Raw genomic sequence first — 22,268 nt, 5'->3', positions numbered from 1 at the left:
TGTGTGTGTGTGTGTGTGTGTAAAGCACTAGCTTTCCATGAACTAAACACTCAACAGACGCTGAATTATTGCAAGGGGAGTAAACTTGAAAATCTGTCATTTGGGGACCTTTGCATGCTCCCTTATTATCCATGGTGGTTCTTACTGTCCTGAAATCTGATCTTGGGGTTCGAGGGGGATGATCTGGGCTTCCTTAGTATTGGATTAGCACAGCCATGTCCTGGGGCAGACTGTTTCTGAGGTGGACTCTCCGTTACTCTATCCTAATTTCCTTTGGTGTAGCCTGATTTCTGTCCAGTCATGCGAAGTTGCCTAGTAGGGTTGTGCTAGCTGAGGAGCCCAGAGCGGAGAGGAAGGGACCATCTTGGTCCAGCAGAGAGAACGTGAACTAACCTGTCCATTCCCCGCTGCAGGCTGTGCATACGGGCATGAGGGCGCTCATCTATAGCACCACCACAGCGGGCTCCCAGGCTGAGCACTCGGGCATGAGGACCTACTTCTTCAGTGCTGACACCCTGGAGGACATGAATGCCTGGGTCAGGGCCATGAACCAGGCTGCACAGGTGCTGTCTCGATCATCACTCAAGAGGTCAGTCCTGACGGAGGGTCTTGGGGTGGGAGCTAGAAAGCTCCATGGGGCTGCAGCTCCACTGGCCATGCTGTGTTCAGAATGGCCTTCTCTCTCAAGTACATTCTAGTAGCACATGCATCTCTCCAGGCTGGCAGCTCCTCTAGACAGCGTCTAATACCTTGGTGCCTATGCCCTGGCTCCTTAGGATGCACAGCCATGGGACCTGACATGTCATGTTCTCAGATTTTTTGTTTGTGGTAGAAGGGATAGAGATCTTCCAAATCATATTCCCAGGTAACCTCTGTTAGGTTAATTGATAGCCTTTAAAATAACTTTCTGTTTATGGAATAGATATGTACAGATGTATGCAGGTTTCTTTCTTACCTTTAAAATTGTATGTATGTATGTATGTATGTATGTATGTATGTATGTATGTATGTATGTATGTATACTGTGTGTGCTGATGCCATGGCACCACTTTGGAGGTCAGAGGACAGCTTTTGGAAGTTCTCTCCTTCCATGTCATGTGTCCCAGGAATTGAACTCGGGTTGTCAGGCTTGGTAGCGGGCACCTTATCCACTGGATCACCTTTCTTTTCATTTTAAAGCACAGCTTTATTAAAGAATATCCACATTAGCTGGGCGGTTTTGGCGCACACCTTTAATCCCAGCACTCGGGAGGCAGAGGCAGGCGGATCTCTGAATTCGAGGCCAGGCTGGTCTACAAGAGCTAGTTCCAGGACAGGCACTAAAACTACAGAGAAACCTTGTCTTGAAAAAAAAATCCATATTATTTAGTACCAGTAGACATAGATCAATATATCAGCCTGTGTTCTTCTGCTAATAACAAAATACCCAAGTCTGGGTAATATATAAAGAAAAGAGTTTTACTGGCCTCATAGTCTTGGAGGCTGAAGTCTATCTAACCAACGTGGTTTGGAATCTACAGTGGACCTCCCATACACACACTGGTTACTGTATCAATGGCAGGTGCCACCATGAAGGGAGCTCCTGCAAGAGGGAGAGCAGTATCCATCGCTTTTGCTGTAGCATCAGCAATACTTAATTGCCTTGACCTGGTGCTAAGCCCCGTCTCTTACTCCTATCACATTTGAGACCAAATTTGTGAACTTGTAGGATGAAAACCACACCCAAACCCTGGTAACTCTTTAGTTTGCCACAGTGTGCCACTGTGAGGTGTCCACCGTGTGACTGTCATGTCTTCAGACATGTGCAAATCCTTGGCCAGCTCTGACATGTGTTTCCTAAGCTAGTCTTATAAATAGGTCCTAGATCAAAAACCCTCCACCGGCTCTTCACACGCGAGCTCTCCAGACTGCTGGTCAAAATACCACCCCTTTTTATTTTATAAGCAGCAAGGTGTGTTCCACTTGTGAGTGTTGGCTCACGTGTCTTTACTGGCGGTCAATCTTATCAGTCTTTGGCGTTAACTGATCTGCTGCGTAGAGTCAGGTTATTTTTTTGTTGTTGTTTTTATTTTTGTTTTTTTAAACACAGCTTCTCACTTTGTAACCTAGACTGCTTTGAACTCACCGTAGTCCTCCTATCTCAGACTCCAAAATGTAGAGAGCACAGCTTGAGCCACCAGATTCGGCAGTACCTGGTTACGTTAATGCTTGTGTCCCCGTTGGTGAGTGAAGACAGGCAGAGAATGCTATTGGCTGTGTCGGAAGAACTTTTGAGAATTAACTAATTCACAGCTAAGACTTGGACAGCTCTATTCCTACCAGCAAATTATAGTTGATACTGGTTTTGCAAGGGATCCTGTCTTAAGCATTTTCTCTGAAAATTATACCATTTTCACTTCTAACAAACTCATAAAAAACTTATCCTATTTGCTCAAAGTTCTTTCCCTTTCAAAAGTTGGAAAAACTCTTGCCTTCTGAGTCAGAATCAAGACATGGTACCATTTTCCCTTAACAACCTGGAAGATGGCCGGGCGGTGGTGGCGCACGCCTTTAATCCTAGCACTCGGGAGGCAGAAGCAGGTGGATCTCTGTGAGTTCGAGGCCAGCCTGGTCTACAGGAACCAAAAGCTACGGAGAAACCCTGTCTCGAAAATCAAAAAAAAAAACAAAAACAAAAAAAAACAACAACAACAAAAAAAAACCCCAAAAACCTGGAAGATGAAAATGCCAACCAAACAGACAGAGACTCAGTAATCCTCTGGGTTTCCAGAATAAGATGTTCAGACATTTGGTTAGTTACAATGTTTTGTCAGGCGGACAGACTCTTACCTCTCCTCCAGTCTGGTGATCCACTGACCTCACCCTCTCCCCATTAGAGGTTGTGCCCCCCACCCCTGCAGCAGCCTCCTGTCTCCTGGTTCTCACCCAGATCTTCTGCCTTGTTCTTAAGAATTGTGGCATCAGTCAGTACTGTTGATCGTAGGTGACTCCAACAGGATAGGAAGGATTTACTGCTTCAGGCCCTGAAGTGTTGAAGATACACCCAACTCTAGAGCAGCTGGGTTGGGGCTCAGAGACTGTCATCCTCTCAGGCTCTGGGCTGGATTCAGTCTTGGGCTCTGTGAGGAGGTCCAGGGAACATCTGGATCTGAGGGTTAAGGGCTTGTAGCACTCCCAGACTCTGGCCATCTTGTTTGAAGCCCAGCAGCAGAGCCGGGATGGGGGAGGGGAGTCCTTGCCTGAGAAGCGCTAAGCTGCACCCTCAAGTCAACCTCAGCCACACCGAGGCTCTTCACCATCCTCGGTGCCCAGAGAAGGCACTCATTGATACCACTGGCTGTTCAAAGCACACGCCTCACCCCCAGGACAAGAGTGGAGTCCTGTGGGCCACAGGGACTGAAAGCAGAAGTGAGGCTTGTTCCATGGGAAGGCTGAGGGCATCAGGACGAGAACCTGGAGATGGCTTGTTGGCATGAGTGGTAGAACACCAGTAGCCATAACCCAAGCTGACTAAAGCACCCCTGGCCTCTTGCTGTAGTATTATCTTTTTTTATTTATATTTTGTTTTGTGTGTATGGATGTTTTGCCTGTTTTTATGTCTGTATGTGCCTGGTGCCCACTGGAGTAGGAAGAGGGTGTTGGATTCCCTGGAATTGGAACTATAGACGGTTGTGAGCTGTCGTGTGGGTGCTGGGCATCGAACCCAGGTCCTCTGGAAAGGCAGCCAGTGCCCCTAACTTCTGAGCCATGTCTCCAGCCCACCCCACCCTCACTTCCTTGAACACCTCCTCCCAGAGCTTAGTCTCTGCAGCCTTTCAGATGGGACTTCAGCTTCCCTGCTGTTACTGTGAGAATTACTTGCGTTTTTTTCACACATCAGTTTCTCACAGTTCTTAAGACCCTTCCAAGGATTAAACACCCTTAAAGGAGCCTGAGATGCAGTCAGTACTCCCTGACAGACACGCCATCTTCTGTAGCTCCTGGCATAATAACACCATCCACTTTTTTTGTTTTTTGTGCATCCTTCCAGTTTCAACTGTGAGTGTTTGAGAGAATCACACTTTCTTCTTTGCCAGTGTGTCTCCTCGCAGTGTGCGTAGCTCACCCCAGCTCCCAGGGAATTCCTTCGTGCACCTCCTTGACTGCACCTGATTTGCATCATTTTGTTTCCTACATAAGTTTCAGATCCCCATGATACGCACCCCACCCCACTTCCTGGGGTGGAAGGGAAATGAGGTACCATCCTCCCTCCGTCCCTTCCCTCCCTCTCTCTTCCCCTCCCACTCCATTTCTGTCTTCTCACCATCACATCTGGGCCTCGCCTGATTTTCTGGGGCCATCTTGACATCCATCTTCCCAGCTTGTCTAAGGATGCCTTGTCTTTTTCAGAGCACTGAGCAAGGAGGCCCGCTTGCTTTTGCAGTTCACAAGAGGAGAGAGACGAGGTCTATCAGATGGTACCTCCAGTCTCCCCTGCTTCCAGTCCTGTCTTGGGACTGCAGGAGCTTACATTCCAGTCACCTTTGGAATAAAATCTCATTTCCTTGACAGACTTGGCAGCTGCCATGTATGTCTGGTCCCTGCAAACTTATCTCTTGCCTTCCCTATTCTCAGTGCCCCAACCACCTGAGTCTCCCCGAACTTAGACCTGCACATTTGTTCATCTTTTATCCTGCAAATATTCGTGGAGGGCATTTGATACTGAAATCATAGCAGAGGAGAGGTAGTGTCTAAGTCAACCTGCATTTGGGAGTGGGGAGAAGATACCAGGATCTGAGGACAGAGGCAGTAAGATGGGGCATGGACAAGGGTGGGACCAGTGGGTGGGAAGCAGCCACGTGAGTGTGTGTGTGTGTGTGTGTGTGTGTGAGAGAGAGAGAGAGAGAGAGAGAGAGAGAGAGAGAGAGAGAGAGAGAGAGAGAGAGAGAGAGAGAGAGAGAGAGAGATCAAGAAAAGCCTCTTTAGGTGAGGGCTGTGGAGAGGAGGCCTCATAGTGCAAGGAAGTCAGATGGTGTAACTGAGGAAGAGCATATATGGGGCTGGTAAGTCAAAGAGCTTGCTGAGCAGGCCTGACCAGAGTCTGGTCCCCAATGCCACGTTCAAGGGGGATGGGGTAGCCGGATGCTGTGGCATGCATCTGCGCCTCTTCACCATCTTGAAAAGCAGTTCATTTAGTACCTGGCCCAGAGTAAGTGTTTACTTAAGTGCATGACTGTTTGGCTGGCTGGCGAGTGGAGGAGTTGGTGAACTAAACAGCTGTGAACTTGGCATGGCACTGGCAAGGTGGTACAGCGAGTTGAAAAAGACCTCCTGACAACCTGAGTTTGATTCCTCAGGACCCACAAGGTTGAAGGAGAGAACCAACTCTAACAAGTTGTCCTTGGTCCTCCACACCTGCTCCCCCAAAGAAAAGTTTAAAAAGTGTGAACCCTGCTCTGGGATTCTGTGTAAGGAACCAGCCGTCTCAGAAATGGCCCCACGTTAAAAGCTCTCTGCACTTCCTTTGGCCTTCCTTCCAGTCCCTGTTCACCCTAGGTGATGCATGGCTGGACAAGCCTCAGCGGAAGTACTTGATAAACATTTTCAGCCCTGTGTGTACAGACTTTAGAGTCAGATATGGTGGAGTTGGAGTCCGGTGTGTGTCACTGGTACAGTGTCCGGCACAAAGTAGTTTACCTCTGAGCTTCACTTTCCTCAGCTGTAATGAAGGTGACATGCAGCCTGTGGGGTTGGGCTTGTGTGGCTAACAGGAGAAGTGTTTTGCTCAGGGTTCTGCCTTGTGAGGTTTGCTCACAGTCAGCACATCCATTGTCACTGTCCCTCCCTTCCATTAGACACTGTATTGTAGATAACCCCATATGGGGTGTCCTCAGCCTCTCTGGGCATGGCCGAGCTGACTTGGCAGTGTTGCCGCAGGGTTGAGAGATGGTCTCTATCAACTTCCTGGCACAGGTTAGACCTTGCATATATAGAAACGATAGCATCAGCTTTCAAATGTAGATGACCCTGGCTGAGACTACTGTGGAGTTTTCAACTTTACAAGGGATTTTGTCACATGCCACTCTGATGCAAGATTGGGCTGTTGCATGTGTTTCGTGACTCACTAGGGAGACAGCTGAGGGTGGCAGAGTGTCCTTAGCACAGGTCAGGTCCACTGTTGCTAATTCAGGGAAAACGGAGCCAGTTGAAGAGGAGTGAGATTTTCCCTGGGGCGAGGGCCAGGGGCTGCCCTATTTAACTCCAGGAGGATAAAAGGAAATGACTCCTCGCAGCTCTCAGCAGCTCCTTCCTTGATGCTAAGCAGCTCTCAGCAGCTCCTTCCTTGATGCTAAGCACTAAGCAGAGTGAAGGAAGCTACCTGCTGGCCTTCCAGGTACTGTGAGGCCCATCTCTCCAGTCTTTTCCACGCCCTGCTTTCAACCCCACCCTAGAGGTTTGTTCTGCAGGAATTCTGCTGTTCATCCAAGTCATAGATGTAATTGTTCCCCATCAAATTGATTTCCAGGAAGTATTAGCACATGTACAGTAAAAACCAAGACCTATTGTTATAAAGTTAGCTCTGAGATGAGAAGAGACTTTGGGGTTAGCAGTGTTTCCTTCAGTTCTAATGCATACATGATAGTACAGTGTTTGTCTGACCGCTACTCTTAGTTCACGTAATAGGAAGATAGAGCTACTTGGAGATGGAGGTGAAGCCCAGTTGGTAGATACTTGTCTAGCATGCATAAACATGGGCTCCAACCCTACCATAGCATACTCCAGGTCTGTCATCCCGGAACTTGGGAGATGGAGGCAGGATCTTTTTCAGCTACATAAGAGTTTGAAGAAAGCCTAGAATTCACAAGTCTCCCACCCCCCAAAAAAGATAGATCTCTTTGTGTTTCCAAGCTGGAGTGACCACTTGACGGTATGGGAACAAATAAAACCAAAGAACCATGTGACTCTCCCAGGGATAACCCAGAAGGCAGCCAGGCTTTCACCCTCTCAGAGGCAGCTGTAGATCATAGCCTGTGAGGATGAGAGGCGGGGAGTGAGGAGGACAAAGGCCAAGGTTAGCTACTCGAAAGCTGCTGGTGGGGTGCACCAAGAGAGAAGAGAAGAATAGAAGGCCGGGCAAACCGCTCAAGTGACCTTTGGAACAGAATTTCTTATCTGTGAGCTTACAGTAAGACTCGGTTTTAAAGTATTTATTTTGTGTGTGTCTGTGCATATACGAATGCAGGCGTGCTTGTGGCATTCAAAGGACAGCTTCCAGGAGTTGATTCTTTCCCTCTGTCATGTGGGTTCTGGGGATGGAACTCATGTTGTTGGTGTTATTGTCAAGAACCTGTATCTGCTGAGCCCTCTTACAAGCCCAAGAATTGCTTTTTTGTTTGTTTGTTTTTGTGGGGATTTTCCTTTCTTTTTTTTTTTTTAATGTATACAGTTTTCTGCCTACATGTCTACCTGTAAACCAGAAGAGAGTACTAGATCTCATTACAGATGGTTGTGAGCCATCATATGGTTGCTGGGACTTGAATGCAGGATCTCTGGAAGAGTAGCCAGTGCTCTTAACCTCTAAGCCATCTCCAGTTCAAGAAATTTGCTTTTCTTAAGGAGGGGGAGTTCAAGACAGGGTTTCTCTGTAGCTTTGGAACCTGACCTGGAACTTAGAGATTAGGCTGGCCTCGAACTCACAGAGATCTGCCTGCTTCTGCCTCCCGAGTGCTGGGATTAAAGGTGTGTACCACCACTGACTGGCAAAATTTTTTAAGCTTAGGTCTCTAAATATTTTCCTGTTAGTAGGGCGTATAGACCCACTGGGTTGGAGTGGAAGGTCCCTCAGACCTAATCCATCATCATGAGATGTAACAGCCTCTGCGGTGTAACATGAGCCAGAGTCTACCATGTACTCAGGAAAGGGGATTTATCGGGTCACAATGAGGAAGATCAGTGATGTGACTGCATGTGAGACCTCACGCTGAGTCCGCAGGACTTGCTCCTGGCTTCCTTCAAACAGCACCTCATCCAGAGGCACCATGAGCTCAAGGCAGCTCAAGCCAGAGTCTCACTAGCCTCGATTAAGCCATTGGCCTCCCCCGAACCAATCCTGAGACTTGGAGCTTTGGCAGAATAAGAAATACTAAAGTCAGCAGCACCCAAAACAAAGTAGTGAAGGGTGAGCCCAAATGAAGACAGAAATATTGTCAGACAGACAGTGGACAGAGATATATGTTGGGGAGGTGAGATGTCTCTCAGATATGAATAAAATGAGATGGGAACCAGGGCTGGTGGTGTAATCCTATAAAGGCAAGAGGATCAAGAGTTTATTAAGGCAATTCTCAGTTACATAGCAAGTTCAAGCCGGGCGGTGGTGGCGCACGCCTTTAATCCCAGCACTTGGGAGGCAGAGGCAGGCGGATCTCTGTGAGTTCGAGACCAGCCTGGTCTACAAGAGCTAGGCTCCAAAACCACAGAGAAACCCTGTCTCGAAAAACCAAAAAAAAAAAAAAAAAAGTTTGTATAAACATAGCAAGTTCAAGGCCAGCCTGGGCTCCTTGAGACCCTATTTTAAAACAACAAAAAGGAGGCATAGATCTGGCAAGGTGGTTCAGCAGGTGAAAGTACTTGCCACCAAGGCTGGCAGCCTGAATTCTACGCCCAGGAGCTATGTGGTGAAAAAAGAGATCCGATTCTTGTAAGTTATGCTCTCACCTCCACACATGCGCCATGGCATGTGTGCACACACAAACACACTAATAAATGGGTAAACAAGTAAATAATAAAAAATTGTAAAGAATCCAGACAGTGGTGGCACACATTTAATCCCAGCACTTAGGAAGCAGAGGCAGGTGGATCTCTGAGTTCAAGATGAGCCTGGTCTACAGAGTGAGTTCCTGGACAGCCAGGGCTACACGGAGAACCCTGCCTTGGAAAAACAAAACAAAACGAAAAATTGGAGAGAAGTACTGAAAGCCTCCCAGGGACAGGCCCTAGTTTTGTATACCCATCACTCAAGACAGAACAATGGCTCTCTGGAGTCAGATGCAGCCTAGATGGATACATGAGCAGGAACTCAGACAGGGCACCAGACTAATTGTGCTCAGTGTGGGCAAGCCTCGACAGGAGAGCCCTGCCCACTGTTACAGAGCCCCTCATTTAGCATTAGCTCACACCTTTAGTTGGCACCCAGTTCCTCTCCTAATACTTGCCAGGTTCGTGTGCATGTGGGGGTGGGATGAGGACACAAAGGCAGTGGGAGGCAGAATCTAAAATGTGCGGCTCTGGAGAAGCAGTCTCAATACGGTGACTGTGTTAGGGTGCAGTTCTTTACACTGAGGGACTTTCTAGAGGAGGTGTTTTTTTTTTAAATATTTATTCATTTATTATGTATACAATATTCTGCCTGTGTGTGTGCCTGCAGGCCAGAAGAGGGCACCAGACCTCATTACAGATGGTTGTGAGCCACCATGTAGTTGCTGGGAATTGAACTCAGGACCTTTGAAAGAGCAAGCAATGCTCTTAACCACTGAGCCATCTCTCCAGTCCCGGGGAGGTGGTTTTTAAGCCAGCTTCCCGCAGCAGTTGGAAGGACTGGGCATGAGGGGAGGGGGATTCCAGAGATGAGTATAGCATGCTAAGGGGAGTCATGGCTGTGTGCAGGCTGAATATGCTGCTGCCGTTACAGGGACATGGACAAGGTGGAGAGGCAAGCCATGCCACAGGCCAACCACACGGAAGCTTGTCAAGAATGTGGCCATGTGGGACCTGGTCACTCGAGAGACTGTCCTCAGCGAGGCTATGAAGACTCTTTTGGCTTCGACAGGAGGGAGCCGGAGGATGAGCGTTTCCGTTCTCAAAGGGACCCACTGGAGGGCAGGCGGGACAGGAACAAGGCCAGGTCCCCATACTTGCCAGCTGAGGAAGATGCTTTGTTTGTGGATCTACCCGGTGGACCCCGAGGCCAGCAAGCACAGCCACAGCGGCCTGAGAGGAATGGCATCCCACCTGTCTCTTATGGCCCAGGAGAACAAAATGGTACCAATGGGTACCAACGTGTTGCTCCTCCCAGGACCAACCCAGAGAAACACAGCCAGAGGAAGACCAACCTGGCCCAGACAGAGCACTGGGCAAAGACTCAGAAGGGAGACGGCAGGAGGTCAGTTATGGCATTGAAGTACTGCTAATGAACATGATAATGGGGTGCGTGTGTGCGTGCATGCATGTGTGTGTTTGTGTGTGTGTACAGCTGCCATTTCCCCTGTACCTACTCAGCTGATTAACCCCTCTACTTTGATTTGAATGCCCTTAACAGCCCCCAGGAAGGGGTGATCTCTCCTCTAATTTACAGACCAGAGAAATGGGCTTGGAGAAGGGCAGCAACCTGAGTAGGACACACAGATTGGCGGCAAGGCCAGAGTTTAAAGTGTGGTCTGGGCCTCTGCCCACCAAGAGGACACAGAGATGGCCGGCACAATCAGTGGTTGACTCTTCAAGGCTGCCCCTCTGCTTCTAAGGAGTCCTTGTAGATTCTTGAGGACACTGAGACCCAGCTGAGGAGTCCAGGGAGGAGCCTAGGCTCTGCGGACACTTGTGTGTCAGGGAGTCCAGGCTGCTCACCTGTGGCTCTAGAACTGCTCTTGAGAGGATGGCTGCAGCCGGTTGTCAGATGGCGGGGTGTCTGGCCCATGTGAGGGAGAGTGGCTGCTGAAGAAACTCTAAGGAAGAGCTTCGCTTGGAGACATGGCTGTGGGACTAGCCAGAAGGGGAAGCCTTCCAGGTTGTAACTACTCCCTAGGAAAGAACAGGTGTCAGCTCTGTTTATTTAAATGTTCTGTTATACTGAAAACAAAAAGCTGTGGCCCCAGAACAGAGGGGAGTGACACTGTTGTCCTTGGTGCTGAGCTGGTGGTTGTGAGGTGACCCATGGCTTAGTGAGCTTGCAGAGCAGAGGGTCACGTCACAGAGCCTCATAGTTCACGGTCAGGCATTTAAATGAACAAAAGAGCGGTAGGAGGAATGACTGGAAGGTCGTGTGCGGTGAGTCATAGACTCTGATGCTGTAACTGCTGCAGAGCTTGGGAGGAGGTGGCTGCCGTAGTAGCCCAGGACGGCAATGTCACACCTAGGAACAAACATGAGGTTAGCAAAGGCTAGGTATGTCCATGTTTTAGATATGCATGGTGAAGGAGCGGGGAGAGAATAAGCCCTGGGATTTGGACTTGCGCACATGAGTGGCAGCTGAGCTGAAGAAGGCTAGGGAGGTCTTTTTTTGCTTCCACTGAGTGTCTTGGACCTAGGTGGGGATATCTTGTGTTATCCTTCTTGACAGAGCTAATGTCTTTTTTCACTTGAAAAAAATTTAAATTTATATGTATGAGTGTTTTGCCTGCATATATGTCTGTGTACCAGCTATGTGGCCAATGCCTACAGAGGCCAGAAGAGGGTGTTGGGTTCCTTGAACTGGAGTTAGAAACGGTACCATGTAAATGCTAGAAACCAAACCCGAGTCCTCTATAGGAACAGCGGGTGCTCTTTACAGGCACGCTGTGTCTCTATACCCTTTTCTTCCTTCCTTCCTTCCTTCCTTCCTTCCTTCCTTCCTTCCTTCCTTCCTTCCTCCCTCCCTCCCTCCCTCCCTCCCTCTCTCTCTCTCTCTTTCTTTCTTTTTCTTTTTCTTTTTCAGATAGGGTCTTGCTATGTAGCCCAGGCTGGCCTCGAACTCACAGAGCTCCATCTGCCTCTACTTCCCAAGTGCCATGATGAAAAATGTGCACACCACACCTGGCCAGAGCTAGTTTCACGGTTCAAGTCTGAAGGCAGTTGACTGTAGGAATAAAGGCGCCACTGGGATGCCTTGCCAGCGAGAACCTTTCATGGGAGAAAGTATGTGCAAAAAAGCAGACAACTGAGGTTCTCACTTGTCGCTGATGAAATGTGTCTCCATAAGCCTTCCTGACAGCCTACAGACCTCCCTTACTCCACTTCACACAATGGCCTGTCCTGCAGGAGGCACAGGGACAGCATGTGTCAGGCAGCCAAGGATGAATGGTCAGCATAAGGATGAGAGGCGGCCACTAAGAGCTGATGGTGCTGGTTTTCCCCATGTGTGGTGGGAGTTGGAGCCATTCTCATGTAAAGGACTGGGGATTTGGGAGGTGGGGGGTCATCCATCTGTAGAGAGCAGTTCACTAGCCTTGGAGATCGCTGCGGAGTCCAGGGTAGAAGCTGATCTCAATGGAATTGAAAGTGGGTCACAGTGAATCAGTTCTGAAGTGTAGAGAATGCCCGTCAGCACGAGGTTGCACCATGTCTTAAAAGGACTGCATCCTTCATTCCCAGATATTTGTTCTTAAAGATGTATGTAGTGGGGCCTCATGACACATGTCTGAGATCACCAGAGGGTAGCTGTAAGTTCCAGGCCAGTCTGTTCTATACACACACACACACACACACACACACACACACACACACACACTCACACTCGTATATGTAAGTATTATTGTAATTTCCAATAGTAAGTGATAGAGGGATCTGGCTGCTTAATGAAGGAACTTCCCATTTGAATTTTCATTCAAATTTTCCATTTGAAAATACAGAGGAAGAAGCCGGCTATCTCTGCTTTGTGTATAGTTAAGACTGTGCTGACCTCGTTGTCACTGGACAACGTTGTCACAGCACATGGTGGCTGGCATTGGAAGGGGGACAGACTGCTTTGGTCCACATAGGGAACTATTTCTAATTTATCCCCGCAATTTTGAGTTGCATCTACTTTGCATTTCCTTCATTTAACTCTCTTGGAATGGGGTGAGCAAGAGTCTCACATACCCTGAGTCCTAGCATGTTCTGGGAGCTTGTTTTTGAAATTCTAGCCTTCAAGAATTCTCCACCCACACCCAGTGTTTAAGGTAAAGTATACTTGTAAAATAGAAAGGTGAGGTGGGGCTGGGGATTAAACGTGGATTTGAGGGAACACAATAGGAAATGAAAGGCCCGTGTGATTGATTGGAAGCGAGGGTGAGGAATTTCTCCAGTGAGCGGGAGTGGTCACACAGGTTGATCTTCTGCTTTGACGTGGCTGTATCTGAGGCAACTTTCTCAGGGTATCCTGTTTAACTTTCTGTTCTTGGGGCCACAGAACAGGTAAGAGACCAGGAGCTCCTGATTCCTGTCTGTATAAGGCCAGGTTGTCAGGGCAGAGCTGCCCCGGGAGCACATACCTACTCCTGGGAGCCATCAGGTCCCTGTCTCCATCAGCCAGTTAATCATTATAGTCTGGCTGCAGGGGCCAGTGGCCATCATCCTAATGTCTGAGATGACCCCACATAGCAGACAATGCACAAATGGAAGGCATGGTCTGGAGAGTGGGCTCAGGATTTGGGGCAGTGCCTGGTGAGGGTTGTGATCATCTAAACGTGATAGGCGTGCCCTGCACGTGGGCTGGAGAAACAGGGGTTTGGCTGGGACATACTTTACATTCTTCAAGTTTTGCTTCAGGCAAAATAAACAATGGTTCCAAAGTCCTGGCCTCCAGGGAAACCCCCACACCTGGTTTCTGCTCCTGTCACCACATCAGACATGGAATTTGGAAAAATTAATGAAAAATCTCTGCCACCTAGTGGCAAGCAAACACACTTGCATGCTAGATTGGTTTGGATCGAAGAGATCTTAAAATCCCCTCAGCTAAATGAAAAGAAGCTGTCAAGGGAAGCTACCCTGCTTGACGGTTCCCCTCTACTCCTCACAGTGATCTAGTCGGAGGCTCTTATCCACAAGTTATAGAAAGGGAAGGGAGACTCAGAAAAAACACAGACCTGAGGTCAGACAGATTTAATAGGCCGTTAGAAGAGCACTTATTTAAATAGGGTGCACACACTCTGCCGGAAGTTAGCACTCATAAGTCTAGTAGGGCTGAGAAAACCACATTTCAAAACTATATTTTAGATAGGGTCCTGAACTCAGGGCTTTGTGTATGCCTGGCAAGGACTCTTAGCAACTAAGTTATATCCTAGCCCTGTATTTAAAAGACTTTTTAGATTTATTTTATACATATGAATTTTTTTTTTGAGACAGGGTTTCTCTGTGGTTTTGGAGCCTGTCCTGGAACTAGCTCTTGTAGACCAGGCTGGTCTCGAACTCACAGAGATCCACCTGCCTCTGCCTCCCGAGTGCTGGGATTAAAGGCGTGCGCCACCACCGCCCGGCTACATATTGAATGTTTTGCCTGCATGTATGTGTACCATGTATATTTCTGCTTTCTGCAGAGGTCAGAAAAGAGAGTTAGAGTCCCTGGAACTAGCATTACAGATGGTTGTGAGTCACCATGGGGGTGCTGAGGATTGAACCCAGATCCTTTGCAAGAGCAGCCAGTGCTAAGGCTTCCCTCCAGCTTTTCCTTTTAATCAAAAAGAAATAATTATGGGGCAGTTGGCAAGAGTGTTTTATGTGCAAGCCTGAGAAACTGAGCTCAGGTCTTCAGCACCCACATTATCACCAGGGGTTTTGCCCATGCCAGGCAGCCCCAGTGTTTGGGCACAGACAGGTAGATCTAGGAGCTTACCGGCTAGCCAGCTTAGTCAGAACAAGAAGTTCTGGGCCGGTGAGAGACACTGTCTCAAAGGAATAGGCCGAGGGTGTTAGAGCAGGATACTTGTCTACACACATGTACATGGTCATGTACACCCAACACGTGTACATACACATAATCATTCATCTTTAAAAAGTATTAATTATATATTGATGTACTAGATGGGGAAGACTAGTGTATTCACACATTGATGTGGTTGAAACAAGCCGATGAATGCACATCACCCCACCCACATACCCTTGTGTGTATGTGGTGAGAACACCCAGTCTTGAAGTATGTATTATCACCGCGTTGTGCAGCGGGGCTCTAATACATGCTCACTTGGTCCAGCTGAAGCCTGGCTCACACTGACCAACATCTCCCCGTTTATTTCTCCCGTCCCCAGGTCTGGTAACCACAGCTTTACTCATGGCTTCTCTGCATCCCCATAGAAGTGTACAGTGTCTAACTTAATTCAGGAATCTACCTTCTGAACAGGCCTTGGGTGCTGCCGCCGCCACTGCCTTCACTATCCATACTTAGAGTTAGCATCGGCCCAGAGCAATGTCTGACACACAGCAGTGCACTCTGTATATGTGCACTGCTATATGTTTGCTATATGACGTTGATAAAACAGAATCAGGATTTGAACTCTGTAGACAGTAGGGCACTGAGGGGGCTTGGGGCACACTGGAGTGGTCAGATGTTCAGGAAACACATTAGGAGGCCCTCAGAGTTGTCTGGAGGAGGGAAGAAAGCTGTCTCTGGGTTAGAAAGGTAGTAAAGGGAAGACTCCAGCTCCAGCCATTTTCTTTGTAAGCTTCAGGGGTTGGTGCTATGATGACGGATGCTTAAAAGAAATCCCACAGCAGCTCAGAATTGAGTATAGTAGAGGGTTATTTATTTAGGGGTAGACTCACAGATTATAGTCGTCTGCTCGAACAAATGGGGAACAGCAACCAAATAGCCTGAAGAGAGAGGCTGGATGTGCACTTTACTGTTGGCTTGTGTAGTATAAGAGGCCATGCCCAAGTGGGCTGGTAACTTAAAGGCTACTGGCTGTAGGAATTCCTCCAGCAGTGCTAGGCTCCCAGGCAGAAGAAAAGAACTATGGGACCTTTCCAGACCCACAAACACTGCTTGTCATTGACAGCTGGCAGGAGAAGAGAGGCAGTTTAATCATTCTGCACCAGGAGTGATGGGCAAGGGAACCCCCTGGTGATCCTGTCTGTCAGAGAAAACTGTGTCTGGGGTCTTCTTCAGTGCAAAGCCCTATGTGTCTGCTTCAGCCACTGTTTGGGGTCCTCACAGTCTCCCCAGCAAGTTGATCTTGTGAGTTTCCTTAGCTGTGTTGCCTTGAGTGATGGTCTGACATGCTCCTTCTCCCTCTCTCAGCTTGCCCTTAGACCAGACACTTCCTCGCCAGGGTCCCAGTCAGCCCCTGTCCTTCCCGGAAAACTACCAGACTCTTCCCAAAAACACTAGACATCCTTCTGGGAGCTCTTCACCCCCTCCCCGGAACCTGCCCAGTGACTACAAGTACGCACAGGACCGAGCAAGCCATCTGAAGATGTCCAGTGAGGAGCGTCGGGCACACAGGGATGGTACCGTGTGGCAGCTCTACGAGTGGCAGCAGAGGCAGCAGTTCCGGCATGGCAGCCCCACGGCGCCCATAGGAGCTGGCTCCCCGGAGTTCACTGAGCAGGGCCGCAGCCGGAGCCTGCTAGAGGTGCCCCGCTCCATCTCTGTGCCTCCATCTCCTTCTGACATCCCTCCTCTAGGGCCTCCCAAGCCCTTACCACCCCGGCGGCCACATACACCAGCAGAAAGGGTCACAGTGAAGCCACCTGAGCAGAGGAGGAGTGTGGACATCTCTTTGGGAGGTTCTCCCAGGAAGGCACGGGGTCATGCTCTTAAGGTGAGGCCTAGGAACCTCTGCCGGGTGACTGGGGTCTGAGATTGAGAGACAGAGTCACTCTCGCTTCTTGGCAGCCTACAAGGCAGGAAAAGGTGTTTGCCTTCAGTCAGTCCATGAATCCATAACAACCTAGCTGAGACTTACCTCTCCAGGGGCAACTTTCAGTTTGCTGTACTATGCCTAGTGAGGAAGGCTATGTGTTCCTTTTGGAGACCAGGCACCCCAGGGCTCAAACAGGCAGAAGGGCACGTGGTAGGTGGGCCTGGCAGTGAGTGACTGAGGTCTCCTTGCCTGGTCTCAGTCTGGCTTCTCCTCTCCTGTTACAGAACTCCTCTCATGTGGACCGGCGTTCCATGCCTTCCATGGGCTACATGACCCACACAGTCAGTGCTCCCAGCTTACATGGAAAATCGGTAAGCGGCTCCCCACTTCCCTCTCCAGGTGATTGATGTGTGCCTTAGCATATGAGACCCTAGCCCATGGTATTTCCTCCGTCAGAGCTAATCAACTGCAGCCCACAAGGCAGCTTTTGACCTCTTTTTAGTGATGAGGTGACAGAGAGGCCCAGTGGCTCACTCAGGCTTTGTAGCAGACCCTCCAAAGACTGAGAAAAGTGGAGGAGAATGTTGGGCTGGTCCCCTCTTTCTTCTACCTACCTGCTTTCTCCTTTAACACCCCTCCTTTCTTCCCTGGCCTTCACTGCGATTGGTTAACTCTCCCTTCAAAGTTCACTGTGATTGGTTAACTCTCCCTTCAAAGTTCACTGTGATTGGTTAACTCTCCCTTCAAAGCACCCATCCTTCTGGTGAAGCTGAACTGGTGGCTTCTGAGCAAGCAGCTTCCCGTGCCCTATGCTGGCGGTGCCTTTATTTGCCCTAATGACAGAGACAATGCGATCATTGCCTAGTGGTGTCACATCAATGTTGTCCTGGCACGGGGTGAAGAGTATAATTGCAGCGGTGTGCCCTGCGGTGGCTGACTCCCTCCTGATGTGTCTACACGCCCGCAGCTGGAAGAGCTCTCGCTGCTGCTCACCCGGTTGCAGCGGCACCAGGCCAAGTTGGCCAGCGTGCGCAATTTCGCCGTGGGCCAGTTACTGCACCACTACTTGACCTTTCCTGCCTGCCAGGTCAGCGCCGGTGGGCTCTCCTGGGCCCACACAGGGATGGCCTGCCACTCATGTTTCCCCGTGCAGTGTGCTCTGGTCTGTCCTGCTGGCTGGCTCTCTCCTTCTTCCCTTGCCTGTTTGCTTCTGGGTGCTATAGCCAGTCACTGTGGGCAATGGTGGAGCGTCCCCCCACCTCGCTCTGGCACAGGGGAGAGGATGCATGGGGTGGGACAGACCTGAACCTTGCTTCTTGAGCTGTGCAGTTGCCAGGCTGGCACATGGTCATCTTGTCTAAGAGCTGTGCCCTGTCACTCATTGTCACTCTGCCTTGTCATTCATTGAAGACATGTGGGTCAGCCTGGAGGGAAATGTAGGGCACCTCCCCTTGCAGAACAGCCCTCATCTCTTGTCCTATTTGGCCTTGTAGGAACCTGCATAGGTAAGGTGGGACTGAATTGTCATTATGGGACAAGAGCTTGCAGGCTGGAGCCAGAATCCCTGTTTTAGAGTGTTAAATAGCACCAGGGCCTTGGATTTCAGGCTTCATGAGACTGCCCAGAGAGTTGCTCTCTTGGGCTCCTGGAGCAGCTAAAGGAAACGGAGTCCTTCTTGTCTGCAGAGTTGTCCTTGGGCAGCGGTGATTCAGCCATACCAGCCTCGTCCCTTCATGCAGCACAGAGCAAGGCAGAAGACAGATGAGGGTGCTGGCATTGTCACTTCCCCTTTTAGCAGGATCTGGTGGACCCAGGAAATGTAATTAGAAAAATGGGTGTAAGAGAATGGGTTTGTTTGTTAAAAACAAACGAGCAAACCTAAGTTGTGAGACTAAGTAGATTATTCGTGGTTAAAGAGCTTGCCATGAAATTGTGTGAAACCTGTTAAATGCTGGCTGGGTGTGGCTGTCCTCCTGTGATTCCAACCCCAGAGCAAGCTCACTAGTAAGACTGCTGTATCAATGAGCCCTGCCTTATAAATAGGTAGAAGAGCGATGGAATGCTCTCACACATGTGTGTGCCCCACACATGCAAAAACATGCACACCCACGTGCATACCACACACACACAAAGAAAAAGAAAAAGTCATAAATCACGAATTTGATTTTAAATAACATGTTTCAGCTATCTTTTTTCCTCATGTTCAAAGTGTGTAGGGACAATGACTTGGGGAAGTGGGGCGGTGAAGGAGACAATATAGCGAAAGCCTGTGCAAACCATAAGCGTCCCTTACAGATAGGGCTTCCAGGCCTAAAGCACTGTGTGAGTGTCTCATGTGTGAACTGTGTGTAGGAGATGGTCTCGCACCATATTTGTCTACCTTCCCGATCCTTGGCTTGTTCAGCTGGAGGCCCCCAGTCCACTAAGAGCTCTGGACTATTCTTTTTTTTTTTTTTTTTTTTTTGGTTTTTCGAGACAGGGTTTCTCTGTGGCTTTGGAGCCTGTCCTGGAACTAGCTCTGTAGACCAGGCTGGTCTCGAACTCACAGAGATCCGCCTGCCTCTGCCTCCCGAGTGCTGGGATTAAAGGCGTGCGCCACCACCGCCCCGCTTGGACTATTCTTAAGTAAGCTCTCACAACTCTTCTGCCTCAATTAGCTTCTGTGATCTGCTGAACGCGAGTGTGACTTCTGGGAAGTCTTATTCTAAATAATAGCTTGATAGACCATGAGAGACACCACCAACAGTCTTACCCAGGGACCCCTTCAAGAGCAAAGCTTCCAGGAAACTTGTAGCAGGAGCCCAAGGTCACACTTAGTGGGACCTGGTGGATCACCCAAGTTGTTTCTCTCTGCCTTTTCCAGCCATTCATCCACATTACTTGGGGTCATATTACTTCATGCATGTGAGACAGCCCAGCCCAGAGGTTTGATGCCAAGGGTTAGAGCATAGGATCCTAGCTCTGTGGATGGCAAGTGCTCTTCCAGGCAGATCTCCCGGTTCTGCCTCAGGAGCCCGATCTGCCTCATCTGCTCTATTGCCCTAGCCGCTTTGTTGGGTCCTCCCCATCAAACCACAATGGATGCAGGGATAAGCTGGCTTTTCCCATAGTGACCCACCAGCTCTACTATGCCGAAAGAGGGCTCTGAGTTTCACAAGACATCCGTGCTTCCTCCATGGCCCCGGTGTGTTCGTCTGCTGTGATCCCGTGTCTTCAGAGCTGTGTGATGTGAAGGGTCTACTATGAAGACCAGTTATTTTAACACTGGTATTTGTAACTGTTTTGTTTTGTTTTTCCTCCTTGTTTCCATGGAAGGCTGATGATACCTACCTCCAGCTGAAGAAGGACCTGGAGTACCTGGATCTAAAGGTGGGTGGTGGAGCTGGAGAGATGGCTCAGTTCAGTTCCCAGCACCCACCTCAGGCAGTTCACTGCCACCTACTATTCTGTTCTAGAGCACCCACATGCACATGGTGCAGTAAGCTCACACAGGCACACGCACTACTCCTAAATAAAGATAATACATCTTTGAAGGCGAGTGGCATCAGGATCCCACCTCCCATGGACACTCATTTTTCTGAGAGTATTACCTGCTGGAGCCCAACACTCACGCTCCGGACCTTAAGTGAAAAGTCTTGTCTGAATCAGATGAACTTCATTGCTTACAGTGTGACTCTTGTGAAGTTGCTTGTGACCCTGGTGGGAGGTCTCTGACTTAGAGAATGAGGACCATGATTTTGATCTTTTCCTTCCCTTGATTAGACCCAGAGGTTCCTAGGAAGTAGCCACTGGCTTCATCAGAATCTCTGCTGCTGCTGGGAGTGTGTTTGGTTCATAGGGAGTGGCTGATGTATGTCTTCAGCCACAAGTGGTTTCATGGGTCCTTTGGGTTTGTTGATGAGGGAGCAAGTTCCACACGGAGTGATGGGACTTTGAGGCCCACCCATTGCCTCTCCCTTTAAAGCTGAGCACTAGGAGCCCATGCATGCTTAAGGCCCAGGCTCTGACTCAGCCTTCACAACAGACCTGAAGGGCTCCTGGGGAAATGGAATACATTCCTCCCTGGAGAAAGCTGCTCCTGACTTGCCACAACTCTGCATATTCCCTCTGAGAACAGTTCCTCATGCTGGTGCTGTGGACCAGACTGGAGGAGACTAACCTTAGTCAGCCCGGGGAGGGAAGGGACCTGTGGATCATGCTCATCTCCATTGCACTGTGAACCTGGCTCAAGATGCTGCTAATGCAGGGGTCGCCTTCAGGTCTCATGGGGCTCAGCTGTAATACTAGCACATAAGGCGGCAGGCAGAGGGTTTTCCCATGCTGACAGTCCACCAAGGTCTTGCTTAGATATCTACCAGTTCACTTAGGTTCTATTAAGCATGTTAATGCTTAGCGGTATTAAGCATGTTAATGCTTAATAGTTAGCGGCATGTCCAGCTAACTCTACAAAGGCAGATGCAAAAGAAAAACTGAGGTCCTACTCATAAGAAATTTCCAAATAATGTGGGCTGGGGAAAGAAAATATCTCCACATGATAGTATATACAGTGATCATACAGAGATCTGTTTGGCTCAGTTCTGAGCTGGAGTCGTGAGAATTCCTATGGGCCATGAGAAAGGCTCCTGAGGAAGCAGGGAGCAGATGAACAACAGAGCTTTGAGGAATCATGGCTCAGAGTAATTGTTAGGAAGTAGGTGGGGACAGGACCAGAGTGAGACAAAGAGAGCTGGGGTACAGTGGTGAGATTAGAGCCATGGGGCAAGATGGAAACAAATCCTGCTGACTCCTGATTTCTCTCCTAGGCCTTAGGAAGGAAGGCTCAGGGAGCACAGAGATTAAAAGAGGAGAAACTGAGGCACAGGCTTCAGAGCAAGAGTTCCTGTTTGTCCAGACTGCAACAGAAGCTGTCTGGCCCATGGACTGTGTTTTATTTTGTTGCATTAGCCTGCACAGTAGCCCTATAAGGGAAGTAAATTACTTCCTCGAGGCCACATTGGAGACAGAGATAAATTGGCTCCCTTGCTACCCTTCACCTTGCTACCAGCTTTCATAACACGCCATGTGTACTGCTGTGGTCCCAAAGGCATTAAACTTTGAGGGGAGGCAAACTTGGATTCCAATGGCAGGGAATGGATTTGATAGACTGAAGAGGCAAGTTATATCTGGGGGGGGGGGTGCTTTCCTAGCTAGCAGCTGTGTCACCTGAGGAGGATTTCTGGATGCTGCCATTGTTTGTCATGAGAATAGCTGGGCTTGCAGCCACATTTTCCTTGTGGTGTATCTGCTAACTGTAATTACTAAGCTCTTGTTAGGGAACTAGTCCCCAGATGAGCCTCTCCTGAAGCTGAGAGAAGCTTGACTCTCCCACTGCCCATGTGACAGTAGATGCTAGATTGTGTGTGCAGAGTTGATAAGAAAGGCTAGTGTGCCTCCATGGCTTCCACCAGAGGGCAGGGACCAGCTCTGCCCTGCACGGATCCAGCTGGGATATTAGATTCTCAAAGGAATAGCCACCTGCAGGACCCAGAGCCCAGGATTGAGGGTCTCCAGATGAATATGTACAGATGTTCAAAGCATAAATCTAAGTCTAAAAGTGTTGGTCCAGGCTGCAAAGCTCTGATGTGTCACCATGTGTTTCCTGTGACTCTGAAGAGGAGTGAGCCCAGAAGATGGCAGCTCCAGGCAGACAGGGTTCAGCTGGTAGACATGCTCTTCTGAAAGGGCTCTTTCTCTTGGAGATGCCAGGGTAAAAAGGACTGAGCA

At 49.1% G+C, this 22,268-nt stretch overlaps 1 protein-coding gene across 5 annotated transcripts in view; it reads left to right on the top strand.

The window, feature by feature from the left end:
- The window catches only part of Plekha7 (pleckstrin homology domain containing A7), a 51,035-nt gene that overhangs the window by 1,555 nt on the left and 27,212 nt on the right, over positions 1 to 22,268 (top strand). For 4 of the 5 annotated variants that reach the window (XM_013347695.2, XM_013347693.2, XM_026781201.1 and 1 more), the window contains exons 2-7: positions 414 to 589; positions 9,668 to 10,138; positions 15,941 to 16,463; positions 16,790 to 16,876; positions 17,473 to 17,592; positions 19,821 to 19,874. In XM_013347695.2, coding sequence (XP_013203149.1) covers positions 429 to 589; positions 9,668 to 10,138; positions 15,941 to 16,463; positions 16,790 to 16,876; positions 17,473 to 17,592; positions 19,821 to 19,874 — 1,416 coding nt within the window. In that variant the 5' untranslated portion in view covers positions 414 to 428. The remainder of the gene's footprint in view (positions 1 to 413; positions 590 to 9,667; positions 10,139 to 15,940; positions 16,464 to 16,789; positions 16,877 to 17,472; positions 17,593 to 19,820; positions 19,875 to 22,268) is intronic. The other variant, XM_013347694.2, reaches the window with a different exon arrangement.

This window comes from Microtus ochrogaster, chromosome 8, assembly GCF_000317375.1.
Source record: "Microtus ochrogaster isolate Prairie Vole_2 chromosome 8, MicOch1.0, whole genome shotgun sequence".
NCBI classification, from domain to species: Eukaryota; Metazoa; Chordata; class Mammalia; order Rodentia; family Cricetidae; genus Microtus; species Microtus ochrogaster.
The sequence above is the reverse complement of the archived record's forward strand: the minus strand, read 5'-3'. Positions and strand labels throughout refer to the sequence as shown.